General features: G+C 37.3%; 1 protein-coding gene and 1 long non-coding RNA gene across 2 annotated transcripts in view; one reads left to right on the top strand and one right to left on the bottom strand.

Moving 5' to 3' along the window:
* The first annotated feature begins 2250 nt into the window (after window positions 1-2250).
* Window positions 2251-20453, top strand: part of LOC128737840 (protein unc-13 homolog 4B-like) — a 47052-nt gene continuing 28849 nt past the window's right edge. Inside the window, exons 1-3 of the mRNA XM_053832578.1 lie at window positions 2251-2812; window positions 4090-4333; window positions 20084-20421. Of these exons, the coding sequence (XP_053688553.1) occupies window positions 2706-2812; window positions 4090-4333; window positions 20084-20421 (689 nt within the window). The 5' untranslated portion in view covers window positions 2251-2705. The remainder of the gene's footprint in view (window positions 2813-4089; window positions 4334-20083; window positions 20422-20453) is intronic.
* Window positions 3429-4309, bottom strand: LOC128737851 (uncharacterized). Its single transcript, XR_008412053.1, has 3 exons — window positions 4088-4309; window positions 3601-3994; window positions 3429-3534 (listed from the first exon to the last, which is right to left on the bottom strand). It is a non-coding gene; the product is annotated as an uncharacterized LOC128737851 (long non-coding RNA).

Here is a 20453-nt window from a genome sequence, read left to right as displayed (position 1 = left end):
AGGGGTTACAAAATCGGGATGAAAAGTTGACAAAATCGGGATAAAAAGTTGACAAAATTGGAGATAGACAAAATAAACGGCTTTCACTTTGACGGTATCAGAGTCACATATAAAACTTGTTTTGAATGGATTGAATATGAAAGATGTATTTAGAATAGATTTCTTGACATTTTGGTACCAACATCACGACATTTTGACCATGCGCGAATTTTGGCCATTTATACTTTTGAAGAAATGGAACATCCAGAAAAAAGATTAACGAGAAACTAGCAGTCATTAACTTTTCGTCGCAAAGCCCAATTTCGGAAGCAGTTTTTGGGCCCAAAAGCGGGATTCTGTTTATAAAAATGTAAATACTTCATTCTTCTTGCCAATCTGAACACAGTGAATATATTTTCATAAACAGATTTTTTGTTTCAAACAAAAAACTGCTTTTGAAATTGGCAGAATCGATGACGACTAATTTCACCTTAATCTCAAGATTTTTCTATGTGTCGTTGGTGTGCTTTATTTGAACTTTGTAATATATCTTATTTGAAAAAATATCTGGGTAGAGCGTTGGACATAAAAAACCAAAAAAGTACTATTTTGTATAGTGAAGGACCGATCCGACTGCTCGCTCGCTTCTACCACACTACAGTTGATAACGCTTTATCTTCTGAGTGATAGTAGCAAATATACAAAACAAAGCAAAGGAAAAGCAAAATACAAAAATAATTACCGTCGGCGTGGGAGCGTATGTGTGCGTGTATGGAATGGTTAAGGGGAAACCGAAAGTGGCTCAAAGATGGCTGGGTAAATCACTACCATTCGAAGCATGTATTGTTTTGTGCCTTAAAAATGCATCTGTATTGGCAGAGCACGCTTTCGCCACGTAATCAGTGCTTCCAGCGCTGTTATAATTTCCTAAAACTTGTAATTCAATTTATCGATCTGCTATGTCTCAATAAACGCTCAGCAAAACATAATTGCTAATAGAAAATAAATTTAATTGATCATATAGATCATTAAGTGTTCATTAAACGTATAATCTGGAATTAGTTAATAGATATTTGGTTGCGCACATATTTCGTTGAACCAGCGATTTCCGGAAAAGCAGCAACACAGTATCAAACTTTCGTCACATCAATGAGCTTTTAAAGAGCTTTCAACTTTCGCCGCATCGATGAGCTTAGAGTGAAGTAAACAAACAAAACACAAACGCAGGAATCAAAAACGCAATCCGATGCAAGCGGATTAATTAAACATCCTAGTGATCCTACGCATTATTCAGTTGCTGCTGTTAATTTTGATTGAATCGGAATGCCTTGATAAAGAAAACAAACCCTTTTTCGCGACTGACTACAAACAGTGTGGTTGACTGCGGATCAGCTGTTTATGTTTGCAAGCTCCGCTATTTGACATATATTACCAATACTGATACAATATTCAAATAAACGTTTAGGTTTTTGACGAACACATGAGAAGTACAGTACAGTGTTTGTCGCACTAACACAATACCGTTAGGCCACTTTCGGTTCCGCCTTAAGACTGGAGGGACTGAATTAGATATGAGACTATCTAATAGAAGGGTGCAGCGGTAGTTTAATTGCATAAAACACTCGGGTACTAACCGAGAGTGTGTGGGTTGGAGTCCCACCCTGCCATTAAACAACCCAATATATTTTTGACGTCATATCGAAATTTCTCAGTTTCATCCAGTTTACCAATCTCTTCACCAAACGTTCCTTCACTTTACAAAAAAAATATTTCTTGCTTGCTTACTTACTTACTTGCTCCTCCGAATAATTTTTTGGTTCAAAAAATAAAATTTGAGCTAATTTTGAGTATACTTTCTTGAAAAAATAGTCATTAGCTTGATCGTATTGTTTTTACGATCTGCCACCTGCCAACTGAGAGTGTTAAATAATAGTTTTAATTTACTTAGCTTATTTTAAACCATTACTAATTGTAATTACTAATTTACTAATGTGTATTTTGAAATTTGAAAGAAAAACAAATTTGTACAGACTCGATATGTTAAACATTTCGGATGAAATTCAGTTGATGTTTATCTTAGTTAAATAAACCAAAACAAGTTCGAAGTAATGAACATTTTATTAAGATTTTTCTTGAACGCTAAATTTTTTCGTCCCATACAAACCTTGTCTCCTACTGTGCATACAGTAAAGCTGGTTTTCTCAATTTTGATTGACGCTGTTTCATTTAGAATGCGTTTAACAGCCGTCACGGAAAGCCGCGCTCGAGTGCGCTTCGAGTTGTTGGAGTGAGACGTGTTTTGAATTTCCTCCATCAAAAGCTTTGGGAAGCCGGACGAAGTGTAATTCTATTTTGGTGGTGCATCAAATAAAGAAAGTGATAAGCGTTACGGCATCTTTAGTGTAATAAAACAAAAAAAAATATCTTAAAGTGCGGTCTTATTAACGAAGTGAAGAAACGAGTAATGTTTCATCCAAGCTCTCATTAACGCGAGTTGATTGAGATTTGCGCTCTGGCATAAAAATAGCCCCTTTTTATAAATATACAGTGTAAAATGTGGAAGAGTGTCTAATGAAAATCAGTTCTGATTGTTGATTACATGTGGGATTGCGATATATAATGAAAACACTAGTTAGCGCAGCTTAACTCGTGCTTACTATTGCATAAATGTCTATGCATGCGTTTAGTAAGGTTTACATCTACGCATCACTGCATTCATATATGCAATGATTTTGCTCAGAATGTCTCAAGGCAATTTTGGAAACTACTTGGACAAAAAGATGGAAGCCATGCGAGTCAGGTGGAATAAAACAAAGCCAACAACAAGCAACAGGTATCTAAATTAATGTACTATATTGGAACATAGGGTAGACAAAACGGGATATCCAGAATCAGCTATAAATAGTGATATAAGCTTTAGTTTGTAAAAGATCACATCATCACAAACCGGTTAGCGATCGTTAACAATGCTCTCTGAATAGTGTTGGTTTACTGTGAAAATAAAAAAAAATGTATTTTTCGTTCACACATTTGTATCGTACTGGCGGTGGTGTGATTTGAAAGATATTCGGACATTCATCTATAGCTCTCATCTGGTAGGGAATTGCCGGGTTTCCGGACGAGGAAGATTTTTCATGCCAACGGAAGTTTAAATGAATTACCAAAAAATCGATTTATTTTTCTTACATGGATAAGGTCAATACGCCTAGAACATGCATGTGACTGGTCTAACAAACCATCATATTTTAGAAAAGCTTCAAAAATTAGTTGATTGGTGTTATGCGTTTTAAATTTTAAATTAGGTTCTAAGATTTCCCAAACCTTGACGAACAGTCAAATACTGTTGTTAATCAGGTTCATTTCTCTTCGTCAAAAAGTCAAAAATAGTCAAATTTCAAAGCATCGTTTTGTAAACTAAAATTGTCATATATTGATAATTTTACGCGGAACTGGTAATAATGTACTGGTTAATGGGTTAATATCAGGGTCCAGCTGTGTTTGACGTTCATGCTGTACAGTGATTCATAGATACCAGACGACGCTCGGGATTCTAGGCTAAAAATAATTGAAACGTCAACTATATTATGTAATAAAACATCTCAGAAACGCTAGAAACTATACCTTCCTTAGGAAATTCGTTGAACATTTCTTCCGGTAGCACCTATAAATTTCAACTAGTGACGTTTCATCATAAGTTCTGCTAAGAAAAACCGGATTGCTTTCACATGCAATTATCGCGCATAGCTAGGTACAGCTCCATGTTCATGCCATGTGAATTTTTCAATATCGTGACAATACAAGTATACCTAATGGGAATCCCCATCATAACATTTTAAACAGAGAAAAATCTCGCTTCGGTTTCTGGAATTTCTCGTTGCGCAACAAATGCATGGTTATATCAAATTATTCACTACACAGACGACGCGTATTATAATGTTTCTCAGAGTCGTAAACGTCATGACGCATTATTAATCACGTGTACGGCCATGAAATCCGTAGCTAATCACATATTAATCTATACACATAAATTAAATAGAATCAATAAAGAAAATTTATTGTTTTATACCATTGCTAACTGACTAACGTAATAAATTTGGTTTCCACTTACAGGTACTTGGCAAAGGAACCATTTTTCGAGAAATTCGGCACACTTTTCAAGGAACGATCCAGTCAATTTCTGTTGCAATCTAAGCAACAAGTTGCTCCATTGGACGATACGACTGAAACCCAGGAGCTAATTGTGACTAGCAAAACGAGGTCAGCGATAAATCCATCATCTGGCACTGAAATCGCTGCAAATCAAGACGTGCCCACAACCGGCGCAGAGAATGCTATGCCAAACGACTCAGATTCTGTAAGTTTTTAAAGAACTCCTTTGTTTAGCAGGTTCGTTTAGACCTATACGTCGACAAACTGTGTCACATGCACAGCATTGCTTTTCAATGCAGAGTTCAAACAATAATGTTATTATTGTAGATAGGTATGTAAATATACACGACGACTTTCACTTCAGGTTCAAAATATTGGCCAATGAGTAATGATATAATAGAGAGAAGCATACCTGCCATCCGGCATCGAGGGATTTACTCAATTATTAGAATCCCTTACGACAACAGCAAAAGCGAAACGAAAAACCGGTACTGCACTTTTCAATTCATTTATGGCGAGTATGCCACGATTACTCATCGAAAGTCTTCGAGAGCGTTGTTTACCAAACACAAAATATTTCAGTACTGATCAAATGCATTCTATAGTTCGTTCATTTTTTCGGAATATAGTTGTCTAAGTGAAGCCAATTATACTAATGACATACCGTTTTGATTCGAATTTCGGATGACTTCAAACTTCGGACACTTTAGCATGAAATGCACATTAACATTGCCACAAAATCATGTGCTGTCGTGTTTATTAGGATGTCTCCTATCCGAGGAGGTATAACATTAGCTGTAAGATTAAGGTGAAACGGTACGGAAGGCAACATGACCGAATCGATAGCACCCATATGCTCACATAGACGCCATTTTTTCGGCCATGTTGGGATTCAGTACCGTATCACCTTAAGCTGTCCTTGCTGAGAATGAGTAGGCTCTGAAAAAAAGTGAAAACTCATCCGAGTGAAAAAAAATTTTTTTTTTTTCGATGATTTATTTTAAACCTTAATGTTATAGTTTCACTTCTCTTAGGCTACAAAATTCCTTTCTTATATCCTTTTTATCGGCGAACAAAACAAAAATAAATCCCGTGATAATGAAATCAATTTTTTTACTAAAAAATCATCATCATCATCATTATCGTAATCATTAATAAAAAAATTGCAAAAAGGTATCTTATGACTTTAGGGGAGATTGATCAATAATAAAAAAAATCGTTTATAACACCTGAAAATGAAATTTGTGTGTTATTGAAAATCATAACACACAAAAAATAATTTTGTACCAAAAAAATCATTAGTAGAAAATATCGTAAGAGAGGAATTTTATGACTTTTGGGAAGATAGATCAATAATAAATAAAACATTCATGATACCTAAAAGTCAAAAAACTTGACATACCAAAAAAAATTTGTTCCAAAAATAATGATTCGATTGTCCGGGTGATTCGATTATCCGGGCTGAAAATAAAAATGAACACCCGGATAATCGAGTCCGGGCTGTGTTAACTAAAACAAAATTGAAATACAGTGATAAATGCATTATTTTAAAGATATTAGAGAAATTTAAGTGTCCGAAATTTGAATCACATTTTGCACGAGTGGTTCAAACATCGGACAGCCTAGAATAATATCAAATTTTTCACGTTCTTATCCTACGAAAATAATTTTCTTGGTTATAAAGCCGTGCAAATTGAGCTTGCTTTAAATGCTGTTCGCGCAGTTTGAAACTGTTTATCAACGCAACTATGTAAGTATCGATTAAAATGTTTTTACGTGTTAAAAGCCAAATCATACTGCTAATCGAATAGAAAAGGCAAGGGCTCAGTAAAAATTAATTCGCTTAGTTAAGTTGCATAATATTAATTCTCATCAATATTATCCCTTGCAGCAAATTTACGAGTCCTACGCAATTTCGTTTTTAATAATAATTATCCTGTACTTACTGAATACTTTGAAAATATGCTTGTCCAACAAGGAGGGGTGCAGTGGGGAGGCAATAACGAAAAACTGATGGTTCGAATTACTAAATTGCAAACATGTGTGGTAAACGCAGAAAATAACCACGCTAATAATTTTCGCGTGGGACTCTAAATTGGTGGAAACTTCGCAATATATTACGCGTGCTTGAAGTCTGAGACAGAAATGTTGGGGAACTGTGGGTGAGACGAACAGGTTTAGAAGAACATCTAATATAATACAGAGATGATTATGATCTATAAAACCTAAATACAGTTTACTTCAGTTCAATATATTGTTTTCAAAAGCGGTTAGTGAAATATTTAACAAAAAATGTTCTTCAATCTGTATTTTGAATATTAAAAATGGTCCGAAAAAGTGAACTTTTTTAGTGCTGCGGGTGAAACGTGTGTGGGGTTAAGATGAACAGGTATTTTAAATCGCCCCAACAAGAGCATATTGTTATTTTTGAACATAAACAAATTGAATACGTTAAATATGGTGGTGTAACGTGCAAAAAGAGAAGAGGGCATCCCCCCTCCCATCAGTGGCAGCCAATCGAAAGTTGTTTGACAGCGGCAATATGAACAAGCATTTTAAAATCTATTTCATGCCTGGCTGCTGTTAATTAGTTTGAAATCCACATTTGCCGGTTAAATTTTCATTTATATGCATGAGATATTACTAAGAAGTAAAATCAACAATTTTATTATAATATGTTCACTGACCATCTTACCCATACTAGCAGTTGTCCATTTCACCCCATCATTATAAATTTTTTTAAAGTATTTATAAAAATACTTTTATATTTAAAAAAGTATATGATTACCTATTTTTTCAATGCAGACGTTACTTGAAAAGGTATTAAATCAAAATACTTTATCTTATGGGTAACATTTTAGAATTAAACCACTCAAAAAGCTTAATTTCGATGGCAAAAAAGTTATATCCAAGCGCAGAATCACTTATAATTTTTAGTTTTTCTGTACTTTATCAAAATTTGAAAGTTTTAAATGAAGTTGGGAACGTTCAGACATCATGAGATAGCAAGATGGTTGGATGCCCATCAAAATATTACGAATTTTAATGCTTAAGGGGACATAAACGACTAAATTTTTTGAAAAAGTCTTAAATTTTTTATTTCAGATTTTGATTCTGCAGTCTTTTCCGCTTATTTTGATACTAATTTTGTAAGGACTTAATTAGACCCCAATACTCGGTTTATCGCGACCCGTGCGTAAGGATGAATGCTTGGAGGGGTCTAATTAAGTCTCCCAAGGTCGAACGGAGCCTGCATAGTACCAGGGCAACCCGTGCAGCTCCCTCTGTTCTAAGCTGGTAAGGGACAGCTGATTCTTTCTCCCAGCAAATTAAGACCTTTGAGATGGAAACAATTAGTGAAACTTTTAAAATAAAAATTAAAAACAAATCAAGTGGGGGATCAGCGCTCAGGAGTGACCCTGACATCGATAACACCCAAGAGGAAACTGGCGATGCTGATATAATCAGTCAAATCCCAGGGCCCAGTGGTGTCAACGGTGCAGGACTAAACCCAAAACAGCCCGGTCGTTGTGGTACGATCATATAAAATTACAAAGAAAAAATGTTAAATTTGTCCAGGTGAATCTTCACCATGGAAAGGGAGCGACTGCTGTACTTTGTAGAAGATTCACAGAAAGCAACCTGGATGTAGCACTGATCCAGCAGCCCTGGACCTATAAAGGTAGGATACAAGGAATTCCTACAAAGTCGTGTAAATTGAATTACGCCGAAGGTGAGCTCTCGCCAATAGCTGCCATTTTAGTAAGTGAAAACATAAAAAGTTTTCCAATTACAGAATTGATTACAAAAGATCTCACAGCAATAATGATGGAGGTTCCAACGACCCATGGCACGACTGAAATTTGCGTAGCATCTGCATATTTTCCAGGAGATGTAGGTGAATTACCTCCATCAGAAGTGGTAAATTTGGTTTCTTACTGCAAGAAACAAAACAAAGCACTTGTAATTGGATGTGATGCAAACGCCCATCACACTGTTTGGGCCAGACAGATACCAATAACAGAGGTGAACTCCTTTTAGACTATATATCATCAAATGATATAGATATATGCAATAAAGAGGAAGAGCCAACTTTTGTAAACGCAATAAGGCAAGAAGTACTTGACTTAACACTATGCAGTCCAACGATGACTGATAAAATAAAAAATTGGCACGTATCGAATGAAGAATCTTTGTCCGATCACAAGCAAATCATATTTGATTACGAAGCTAATTAGCAACTTAAGGAAATTATAAGAGATCCCAGGAAAACAAACTGGGATCAGTATAATTTGAAACTGAAAGCTGGAGTCAAGAACTTGAAAGGCTGCTCAAGGACATGTAAAGAACTTGAGGACAACTCAAAACAACTTTCAAACCTGATCCAACAAGCTTATCACGAAAGCTGTCCTGCAAAGGAACGCTCTACGAATAGAGATGTACCTTGGTGGAACAAAACTTTGGAGAAATTTAGAAAGAAAACTCGAAAATTATTTAACCGTGCAAAGAGAACACAACAGTGGGAGGAGTATAAACAAACTCTCACTGCCTATAATAGGGAAATACGAAGATCAAAGAGGATTCACTGGAGGCACACATGTGAGAACCTTGAAAATACTCCAGCAACTGCTATTCGACATAACTCAACTAAGGAAACATTAGAGTTAATGATGAGAACACATTTTCCCTGTTCAATCATTAATACATGCGGAGACCAAAGTGCACCGGCATTGAGAACTGTAAATCTTGAAAGCAGGACAGACATTCACGAAATAGCGAGTGAAATGACTGGGTTAGATAGAAACAGGAATGATGCTTGTACTTTGGCCAAAAATTTTTTTACAAGAAGCAAGGTTGAATGGGCGATTGACACTTTTGAACCCTTCAAATCACCGGGTAGGGATGGAATTTTTCCTGTACTACTACAGAAGGGCAAGGCGTTTTAACACCTATTCTAACAAACCTTTTTCAATCAAGCCTGATACTAGGTCATATACCAGCAGTATGGCGACAAGTACGGGTCACGTTCATTCCGAAGGCTAATAAGAAGGATAAGACTTCACCAAAATCCTTCAGGCCGATAAGCTTATCGTCCGTTGTGTTAAAAACAATGGAAAAAATAATTGATGAGCATATAAAATCATCATATTCAGCCACAGATCCTTTGAGCGAATATCAATTCGCATATCAAGAAGGCACATCTCAATAACAGCAGTACAAACTGTTGTAAAAAAACTAGAAAAGTCTTTTGAAGCGAGAGAAATTTCACTAGGTGCCTTCCTTGACATAGAAGGCGCATTTGATAATTCATCTCATAATTCAATGATTACGGCTATGACGAAACGTGGTTTCGATATATCCATTATCGACTGGAAGCGAAATGTTATCAAAAAGGGAGATATCAGCAAGCCTTGGAAGCTCATCTATAAGCATTAGAGCAGTAAAAGGTTGCCCACAAGGAGGCGTAATATCACCTCTATTGTGGTCTTTAATAGTTGATGATCTTCTTCAAAAGTTGACGGCGCTAGGCTTTGAAATAATTGGCTTCGCAGATGATATAGTCATAATTGTTCGAGGAAAATTTGATTCTATTATCGCTGGCCGAATGCAAATGGCTTTAAATTTGATTTCATCATATTGTGATAGGCAGGGTTTCAGCATAAATGCCAATAAAACTACTATCATACCATTTACGAGAACGAAAAAATTTACATTAAATAACATCAGATTGAAAGGAACACTTTTAAAACTTTCAGAGACTGTCAAATATCTTGGAGTATTTCTTGATAGAAAACTCAATTGGAACACACATCTAGAGCAAGCAGTAAACAAAGCAACAAATGCTCTATGGATATGTAAAAGAACGTTTGGTAAGCAATTGGGACTGAAACCGAAGATGATCCATTGGATCTATTCGGCCATTGTCAGACCCAGGATTACCTATGCTTCATTGGTCTGGTGGCTAAAAACGAAAGAGAAAACTTCCGAAATAAAGCTGGAAAAACTTCAAAGGCTAGCCACTCTCTCAATAACAGGTGCAATGAGAAGTACACCTTCGAAGGCATTGGATGCTTTACTCTATCCCGAGCAGGAGCGAAGAGCAAAATAATATAAAAACTATATGTCTATCAATCTGTGCGGTTGCAACAAATACAGTCAACAAAAATATATTCGCGCTGGATAAATGTGCGAATGAATGATAGAATCAGGCAAGCGTCATAACAAAACCTTGATATAAGACCACAGAGTATAGACGGCTTAGTGGTGTAATTGGTTAAACAACACGCTCAACTAGAGATTGGGAGCTGTGAGTTCGACTTTCACCTTCGCTAAGTCTATATTTTTGGCCTAATATCAAGAATTTTCAGTTTGCCTGAATCTACATTTCTCGCATTAAGCATTTATTCTTCCCCAACAGAAAAGTAAAGCCGACTGCTATACGTCGTTGAAAAGAAAAGAAAAAAGAAAATACGTAGTGGATCCTCAAAGTAAATTGATATATACCAGGTATATGACAATGCGAGCTGTCATATACACTTTGCACTAACACATCTACACTAGTTCTGAGATTTCGAGCATTTTGTATGGAAAATTAGTTAATTTTTTAAAAAATCGTTGGATACGCAAGATTTGTCTATTTTTTCTTTCACAGTTTTTATGTTTATGCTTAGAACATTATTTCTAGTATGTATTTTCATGAATACAATGAAGTGCAACATTCCAAATTACAAGCGGAAATTTTTTCGTCAAAACGGTATCAAGATGTCTCAAAGAAATGTCGTTATATCGCTTTCCTACAAGTAGTAAAACAAAAAAGATTTTTTTAAAATGCTCGGACATGATTGTTCAATAAGCAGCATGAGCAACATTGTTATGCGCACGCGATATTTTTCGTCTGATTTCTGGTAAGCTTTTAAAGTGTTAATTATCTTCTAAGACCGTTTTGTAGCAATCTAAGATTACTTTTTATGGTTTTCTACGTAGTGTTGAGACGGGTAAATTTATGATAAAAAGGTATCATCTTGGAACAGTGACTTCAACTTAAGGATTTTCAAGCAGTAGCACAAGCATCTATTCGAATAAAACTATTTTTTAAGAGAAGACATCAAAGGCAGATATTCAAGAGCATCATGCAAGCAAAATGTTGGATGGAACGTGTTTTAATTTAAGCAACCTTATACCGTATTGATCGTGAAGTATTAGAAACATTAATTCATTTTTCAATTGCACATCTAAATAGTTAGTCACCCATGTTCTCAAATTTTTTACGTATAATAAAGAAGGCTACAAGTGCAAATGACTTTAAAATATATTCCTTACATTTCATTGTAAATGTTCAAATATTTCTCTGGAATAATATAGCTGCATTCATTAATTACAATTAATTTAGTTTTAATTTTCATGCAAGTTCCACCATATTTCAGAACTATTTCTTCTTCTTTCTACACACACTAATGCAACCCTCGATGGTCACATACCTGGTATATATCAATTTACTTTGGTGGATCCTCACACTACATGTAACCGCTGGCTCGAACGGTTATCGACCGACGTTGATAAGCGCGAACCGAATAGCTATTGTAGTGCAACACTGTCGCACAACAAATGTTTGGAGCTTTCAATCTCATGACTACAAAAGCGACAGCTAGCTTCATTAAGGGGGCATAGTACTTTTTACACCATATTTTTTGCCTAGTTTCAAATATTTTATTCTCGATAACGCAAAAAGCGAATCGATTCGGGTTTTTTGCATTCCAAACATTGCACTTTATACTAATATTTACAATTTTGTTTGCATATGTGAACCCCTTCCCCTCTCCCCTACGGCTCCTTGAATATGATCGTTCGAAAAAAACATGATTTGCGGTACCATGGATCGGCGCTGGGGGTCTTATCCGAATTGCAAAATTCCAAAACGACATGAAAGTATATTAAATTATCTCGTGTTTGACCCATCCTTTTTTTAAAATTTGAACGCATAACAAAATGGCGGACATTCAAACATAAAAGTAAGGTTTTTGGTCGAAAAAATTGACTTTAAACATTTCTAAAAAATACAAAAATAGTAATATCAAAAAAGGATGGGTCAAACACTAGATAATTTTGTTGGCTTTAAAACAAAAAAAGAATCATGAGAATTGCTTGAGCCGTTCTTGAGATATTTATGGTACCGACTTTCAAAACCTGGTTTCGAGAAAAACGACGTTGAACTTTTTATTCGCCGTGTAATCGCTCTAGACATGCGCGGTACAAATAGCTGTAACTTTGTCAATTTTTGGATTTTATTGAAATGACTTGAAACACATATGGTCAAAATGTTAATCTTTCGAAATAATCATTAAAAAAAATTTCGATTTTTTTAAGTTGAAAAAGTACTATGCCCCCTTAAGTTTACCTACAGATTTTAGGTGATGTTTACAAGGATAATGTCCTGTTATCAAACAACTGTATGTACACTCAAGTCGCTTTTTACGCGAAGGATGCGTTCCGCGTAAATCAACTCAATCAACCGCGTAAATTCCGAAATTCGGATTTTAGGGAGTTTAATAGTTTTTATGTTTGAACAGTATTTGGCTTTATAAAACGTTTTAATTGCCGGGTATTCGAGGTAATATTCCAGTTAGACTGTACTTTTATTTTTTCCCAGTTCCCATGTTCCATTTTGAGGGCACAGGAAGATAGTCCAAAAAAGGATTCATCCTATGAACTGGGCCCTTTCTTTGCCGACTGATCAAAGGATTCATTTCCTTTGATTCCGCAATGACCAGGAACCCTATAGAGGTTGACCATAATGCGACAGGAAGGTTGCTCCAGCAGTTTTATGCATCCCACATCACACGGTGGTTCAGATTCGAAAAAATGCGGACATTAGCAATTGGGTAAAAAATGCGTATTTTTTCAAGGGTAGTGTCTTCGGAGAAGTTTAATAATAAAATATGGCGCATCTTTCTACACTATTAGGGTGACCATGAATTCACCTATTGAGGTGATACAAACTTTGGTTTTTTTGAATAATTTCAAAAAAAAATTTCTCCAAAATGTTCTAGCTATCTATCTCTTACCGGTTGTGAAATGTAACACAGTTTTCAGAGAAAACGTGTATTTTAGCGTACTGAATAACTATGATGGAACACTCAAAGGCAATAAAAAAATCGTGTGCAAAGTTATTGAGCATAATTGATTTTTAAGTGCTCCTTTTTAATACATCATTATATTTCGCAATCGGTAAAAGGTAGATAGTTGCTATATTCATCAAAGTTGCTTATTTTAGTATGTTTTGCAACATTTTGGAGAATTTTTCGAATCACCCTAATACGTGAATTCACTGTCACCCTAATAGTACAGAAAGATGCGCTATATTTTATTTATTAATAAACTTTTCCGAAGACACCACCCTTTAAAAACTACGCATTTTTTACCCAATTGCTAATGTCCGCCTTTTTTCAAATCTGGACCACCGTGGCAACAGTTTAGAAGTGCGAGTTCTTGATTATCTGAGCAAATACAGATATACGTTTTGGACTCTCGCAATAATACTTCACCAAATAAAATTTCAAACAGCTTTGTACCCACGTAAAGGGACGTAATTCCTCGATGATTGCATTATTTTACCGTCTTTTTTAAAAATTGGCAACATTATCGATTTTTACCTTTGTTATACTATATAACAAAGGTTTATGAATTGGTCGAAAAACACGAAGTTGATCTAAGGCCCGGAGGGCCGAGTCACGTATACCAATCGATAGGGTTCGACGAATTGAGCAATGCCTGTGTGTGTGTGTGTGTGTGTGTGTGTGTGTGTGTGTGTGTGTGTGTGTGTGTGTGTGTGTGTGTGTGTGTGTGTGTGTGTGTGTGTGTGTGTGTGTGTGTGTGTGTGTGTGTGTGTGTGTGTGTGTGTGTGTGTGTGTGTGTGTGTGTGTGTGTGTGTGTGTGTGTGTGTGTGTGTGTGTGTGTGTGTGTGTGTGTGTGTGTGTGTGTGTGTGTGTGTGTGTGTGTGTGTGTGTGTGTGTGTGTGTGTGTGTGTGTGTGTGTGTGTGTGTGTGTGTGTGTGTGTGTGTGTGTGTGTGTGTGTGTGTGTGTGTGTGTGTGTGTGTGTGTGTGTGTGTGTGTGTGTGTGTGCTGTTTATTTTCTATCGATTTGATTAATCCCCCTAAAAGTGAAATAAAAAAATTATTTTTCTTCAGTTTCAATATAACACATTGATGTGTTCTGCATAGTTTTAGAGCATATTATTACAAGAAATTTTACAGAAGACAGTAACCTTCTATCTCTTCAGCGAAGATAGGGAAATCTTATTTATTGTATATGGATTTGTAAAATCAGTTTTTCTATTTTAGCTCTTTTTGTAATTGTTGTATGACTTTTTTGTGTATTACAAAGTTGTACAAATAGTAAAAATACACAACTTTTCTGAAGATAATATACCTCTTTGTTTGCTTGTTTAGGAACTGTAGAACTTTGATTATAAAAAATACCCTGATTTTGACTTGACTACCAACATACATTTTACATTTACAGGAAACATTTTAAACATTTTACATTTGCCGATAATTTTGCTGCATACAGACACCATTTTTCCATACGAAGAAACGAGAGAAAATCCCAGTTGGGGCCAATTGTGGTACACCTCACATACTGCTTGCTTCGATTCTGTGATGTCGGTTTATGCTGATCTGTTTTCTTAACAATTTAAAGTATTAATGCATTAAATAATTCCGACATTTTGCTCATAACAAGTTTATTGAAGAATATACGTTAGTATATACTTTATAACAATATGGCTTGAAACCTACACATGTTGTACAAAATACAACAGGGAAAGTAACAGAAGGTTAAATAAAATGTCGATTTCCATCTCAAATAGCACGTAAGACCATATAACAAAGGTTCCTTTCACCACTAGGTGGATTAAATCAGGTTTTTTCCAATGCGTTGGGAATATCAACTGAGCAACTGAGCGTGGCTCGAAAACCGCAAAAAGAACTTACGCTGATGTTACCTCTGAGTCGGCAGTAAATAGCAACACAAAAACAGCTGATACCGATAATGACGGACTCCTAAGATCAGGAAAGCGGCGAAGAATTCCTACGTATGCTGATCCCGTTCAGTTCCCAGTCAATAATTCGAATGTTATCATTGTCAGCGACGACGGAAAAAAAAGCTTCAACGCAGAATGAGCAAAACAATGCTATTACACCTCGTAAATCTGGAACAGTGACTAAAATTGAGCAGACTGTTTTAATCAAACCGAAAGTAATTCAAAATCCTGATATTACGAAGAGTGATATTCGTGGAAAAATTGATCCTGTGGTTTTTTGCGTTAAGACAGTGCGCTACAAGGAGAATGGTGAGGCTGCAGTTAGATGTGAGAGCAAACAGTGCGCTATAAAGTTGGTTGAGGCTGCATCGAGTGCTTTGTCGGACAGATACGATGTTGCAATTTTGAAACCACTCAAACCCAGAATTAAACTATTTGGACTCTCTGAAGATATGTCTGCTGATGAGATATTGGAAAAATTAAAAAAGCAAAACGACTTCCCTGATTCTGCTGACGTGAAGATAGTTAGGTTGCTCACGAATAATAACCGTTCAGCTGGTGCTGTGTTAGAAACCGATGCACGCACGTTTGAGTGCCTAATTAAGCGGCAGCGCATCAATGTAGGGTGGGATCGTTGTAAAGTTGTGGAAGAAATTAACGTGAATCGTTGTTATAACTGTAATGAATTTGGTCATAAAGCTGCCAATTGCGAGAAACCCGTTTGCTGCCCGAAATGTGCCGGTAATCATAATGCAAATGATTGTGATTTGGAATTCGAAATGTGTGCTAACTGTGACCGATCGAACAAACAGCGGAAAACATCTTGTGACGAAGATTTAGACGTCAACCATTCAGCTTGGAGTAGGGATTGTCCAATTTACCAGAAACGTGCAAGGAATGCTAGACAAAAAATTGATTACTCTATGTAGCAACCAACGGACTCAACAAGCGCTACGTCGAACTGGGACCTGGATCTTTTCGCCAAAGCAGCACTGGACACTGTACCTCCGTTGAATAAATCGCAACGATTCCACTACTGGCCAAAATTGCAAAGCCGCACATCTGTAGATGCCGTATCGAAAACCGAGTTAGACGAATCTCTTCGACCACTGCCTAAGGACGTGAATCGACATGCTGCTTCTATTGAGCTGAGCCTACCTGGCGATTCTTCGGTGGAGCACCAATTTGTTTTTCCAGGTAAATTACCAAACAGTATATGTTTAGCCGAAGCCGCGCAAGATACTGCACGTCCGTTAAATGAGTCTCGACGATTCCAGAACCGTACCATCAACCAATCCGTTGACGAAGCCGCTAAACCATGTATCGCAACAGAGCCGGCCGTGTGCTCTCTTCCACAACCGAAAGTCCCTGAACGATCCAGCCATGGGCATGTATCATCTTCTCAAGGTACTGTAATCAAATTATATTATCAAAACACACGAGGCCTACGAACCAAAGTGGAAGATTTTTATGTTGCTGCATGTGACGAGGAGTACGATGTTGTTGTTCTGACGGAAACTTGGTTGAATGGTGAGATTCAATCTCCACAGCTCTTCGGCCATGGATACACTGTGTATCGTAAAGATCGTGATCCCCTTCGCTCTGGTAAGCTAAGAGGTGGCGGGGTTTTGATTGCTGTCAGCAACCGGTTAACCTCCTCCCGTGGAACAATTGAAGTTGACGAAGACATTGAACAGTTGTGGATAAAACTAGAAGGTAGCGGTGAAAGAAAAATTCATGTTGGTGTAGTATACATCCCTCCTGATCTCGCAGCTGAGACAAGTGTTATTGGAAGGCTAATTAACTCAGTCGATGCAGTTGTGAACTCTTCAGAAATGTCCGATGTGCACTTGATGTTTGGCGATTTTAATCAACCCGGCTTAACATGGTCAAACTCTGGTGTCACTAATTTTGCGTTCCCAGATCCGTACACATCAACGTTCTCAACTTCCAGTGCTGCTCTTCTAGACGGATTAGCTGTGTTGAATTTGAAGCAACTAAATACGATTAAAAACTCAAATGGTCGAACATTAGACCTTCTTTTCGTGAGCGAAGACGCAGCAACTTGTTGCGAAATAAGGAAATCTGTTGAGCCCTTGATCAATATTGACCTGCAGCATCCTCCTTTCACTACTGCCCTCTTCTGTACCGCCCCCACTCATTTCGAAGATTTTGACGACGATAGAGAATTTGACTTCAAAAGAGCTGATTTTGACTCTCTCAATGAAGCTATTTTGGCTGTTGATTGGTATCCTTTATATGAAGCGACGAATGTTAACGAATCAGTAGAGTTTCTGATAGCAACTATGTCCCGACTTTTTCAAATATACGTTCCTGCTCCCCGACCACGGCAGAAGCCTGCATGGACTACTGGAATGTTAAAGAAACTAAAACGTGAAAGAGCCGCCGCACTTCGGAGATACTCAAGAAATCGAAACCCCTTTACCCAGAGAGCGTTTGCGATAGCGAGCACTAGGTATAAAAACTACAACCGTGCACTTTATGCCTGCTATGTTCGACGTACACAAGCCAAGCTCAAGAGTAACCCAAAACGTTTCTGGGCGTTCGTTAACGAAAAGCGCAATGAAAGCGGTCTTCCATCCAGTATGTTTCTTGGTGAAGAGTGTGCAGATTCGGTTGACGGAATATGCAACCTGTTTGCAAAGCATTTTTCGAGTGTGTTCGACGAGGAATCTACCACCAATCAACAAGTGAGGAACGCACTGCGAAATGTGCCTACTGATATGCTGGACTTCCGTGTGGGTCAGTTTACTACATTGGATATTGAAGCTGCTATCAGAGGAATTAAATCATCGGCTGCTGCGGGGCCCGATGGAATTCCTACGCTTGTTTTGAGGAGGTGTGCGAGAGCTCTGTGTGAACCATTACGTTTCATTTGCAACAGCTCATTGAGTCAATCTACGTTTCCGGATCGCTGGAAGAACTCGATTATGTTCCCAGTATTCAAAAAGGGAGAAAAGAGAAATATCTCAAATTATCGTGGCATCACGTCGCTAAGCGCTGGATCTAAATTGCTGGAAACACTCGTTAGTGGGCAACTGATGCAAGCAGTCAAATCCTACATTTCGACCGATCAGCACGGTTTCTTTCCTGGGAGATCTACTTCTACTAACCTACTACAGTTCACGTCACACTGCATAATAAGAATGAGCGAAGGCGTCCAAGTAGACACTGTGTATACGGACCTGAAATCAGCGTTTGACAGAGTCAACCATAAAATTCTAATCGCCAAAATCGATCGCCTGGGTGCACCAATCAACTTTGTAAAATGGATAGCATCGTATCTCGCCAACCGTCGTTTGTGTGTGAAACTTGGATCTCACGAATCGAATGCTTTTGGCAACCTTCCTGGAGTGCCACAAGGGAGTAATCTCGGACCGCTGCTTTTCTCGATATTCATCAATGATGTCTGCTTCATATTACTCGACGGGTGCAGACTACTCTACGCAGATGACTTAAAAATTTTCTTGCGGGTGACGTCCATTGAGGATTGTAAGCAGCTACAATGGATGATCGACTTGTTTTCAGATTGGTGTTCTGCAAATCGCATGGTAATTAGCGTGAAAAAATGTGCCGTGATTTCCTTCAATCGTAAAATGCATCCGATATACTGGCAGTACAAGATTAAGGGTGATGCCATTGAAAGAGTTTCAGCATTCAAGGACCTTGGTATTCTGCTAGATACACAATTGTCGTTTATGGAGCATTACTGTAACATCATATCGAAAGCGAATCGTAATCTTGGATTCATCTTCCGGATTTCTAAGGAATTCAACGATCCGTACTGTCTGAGGGCACTGTACTACTCGCTGGTTCGGTCGACACTTGAAACGGTAGCTGTAGTGTGGAGTCCATACCATGACGTGTGGATCAACAGAATTGAAGCAGTTCAGAAGAAATTTGTCCGCTACGCTTTGAGGTTTTTGCTCTGGAATAATCCAAACGACTTGCCACCCTATGTGAACCGCTGCGCGCTACTTGGCATGAATACTCTAGAAAAAAGGCGTGACATTGCCAAGGCAGTTTTCGTAGGAAAAGTACTTCTAGGTGGAATAGACGCTGCTCAAATTTTGAGTCAAATTAATATTAATGTTGTTCCAAGAAATCTTCGCCTTCGACGGTTCCTTAGACTGAATGTTTATAGAACAGAGTATGCGCAGAACGAACCTGTCAGAGCCATGTGTTTAGTGTTTAATCAAGTATTTGACGAATTCGATTTCAATGTCAGTATTAATGTCTTTAAAAATCGTTTGAACTTTTTGTAATCTGTGACAATTTACGTAGTCTTAATGCAGGCCAACAGTTCGATAAAATATTATTAAACAGATAAAAACTGATTTAAGTAATGTAATATGCTATTGCCAAATTAAGATGTTTAAAGTTAATGTTAATGTTGTACCAATATTGTAGTTGTACGTAGTTTGTTAATAATGCATTTTTAGTGAACTTCTAAGTGTAAAATTGTAAATCGTAAACTCTGTCAAAAGATGGTGGGGTTTTTACGCGCACTTGAGGGTCAACCTCTAGTGGGCTTTTCCCTACCCACAAATTTCATTGAGACCTTTAAAGGTCAGATGAAAAATTGAAACAAATAAATAAATAAATAAATAAATAAATAAATAAATATCGTCTGCACCAGTGAAATTGGAACCAAATTATCGGCCAGTTAGCTTCTAATCAGTCAATTGCCGTATGCTCGAATCTCGGCTGGGAGGTGTCGGTAGTCAGTAGGATTGTTTCCCTAGCCCCGTCATTGTCCTGTACTCTAGTAACCGGCTGCGAGGTATGTCGATAAACAAGAGTCATATCTTAAAAACCCGTGTTGCGTGTATCTCAGTATTAAAATTATGTGATTACGAATATTAGAATTTTAAACACATACTTTCTATTTTCAGATTGAAGATCTTTACGAGAAAGTACTGCTGGAAATCATTAATGGTAATTTCAATGCCCAGGAAGTGTCGGAAAAAACGCTTTTCGCCTATGCCCAAGATGTGTTCAAGATAAACGATAAAGCACATGAAGAAATTCTTAAGCGTGCACGATTTAAGCCAACTTCTGAGGTATACCTGCGGGCTGAAATTATTGAAGCAAAACTTGCAGAACATCCCAGCCAATCAAAAAACATTAACCCTTTCGTTGTGATGTATTTGCAAAATGATCCACACGAAATAGTGAGAAGCTCAATTCAGAAGACAACAACCAATCCTGTATGGAAAGAAATTTTTTCGTTGTAAGTATAATGCAGCATGGGAATAAAAGCAG

This window comes from Sabethes cyaneus, chromosome 1 (genome assembly GCF_943734655.1).
Source record: "Sabethes cyaneus chromosome 1, idSabCyanKW18_F2, whole genome shotgun sequence".
NCBI classification, from domain to species: domain Eukaryota; kingdom Metazoa; phylum Arthropoda; class Insecta; order Diptera; family Culicidae; genus Sabethes; species Sabethes cyaneus.
The sequence above is the reverse complement of the archived record's forward strand: the minus strand, read 5'-3'. Positions and strand labels throughout refer to the sequence as shown.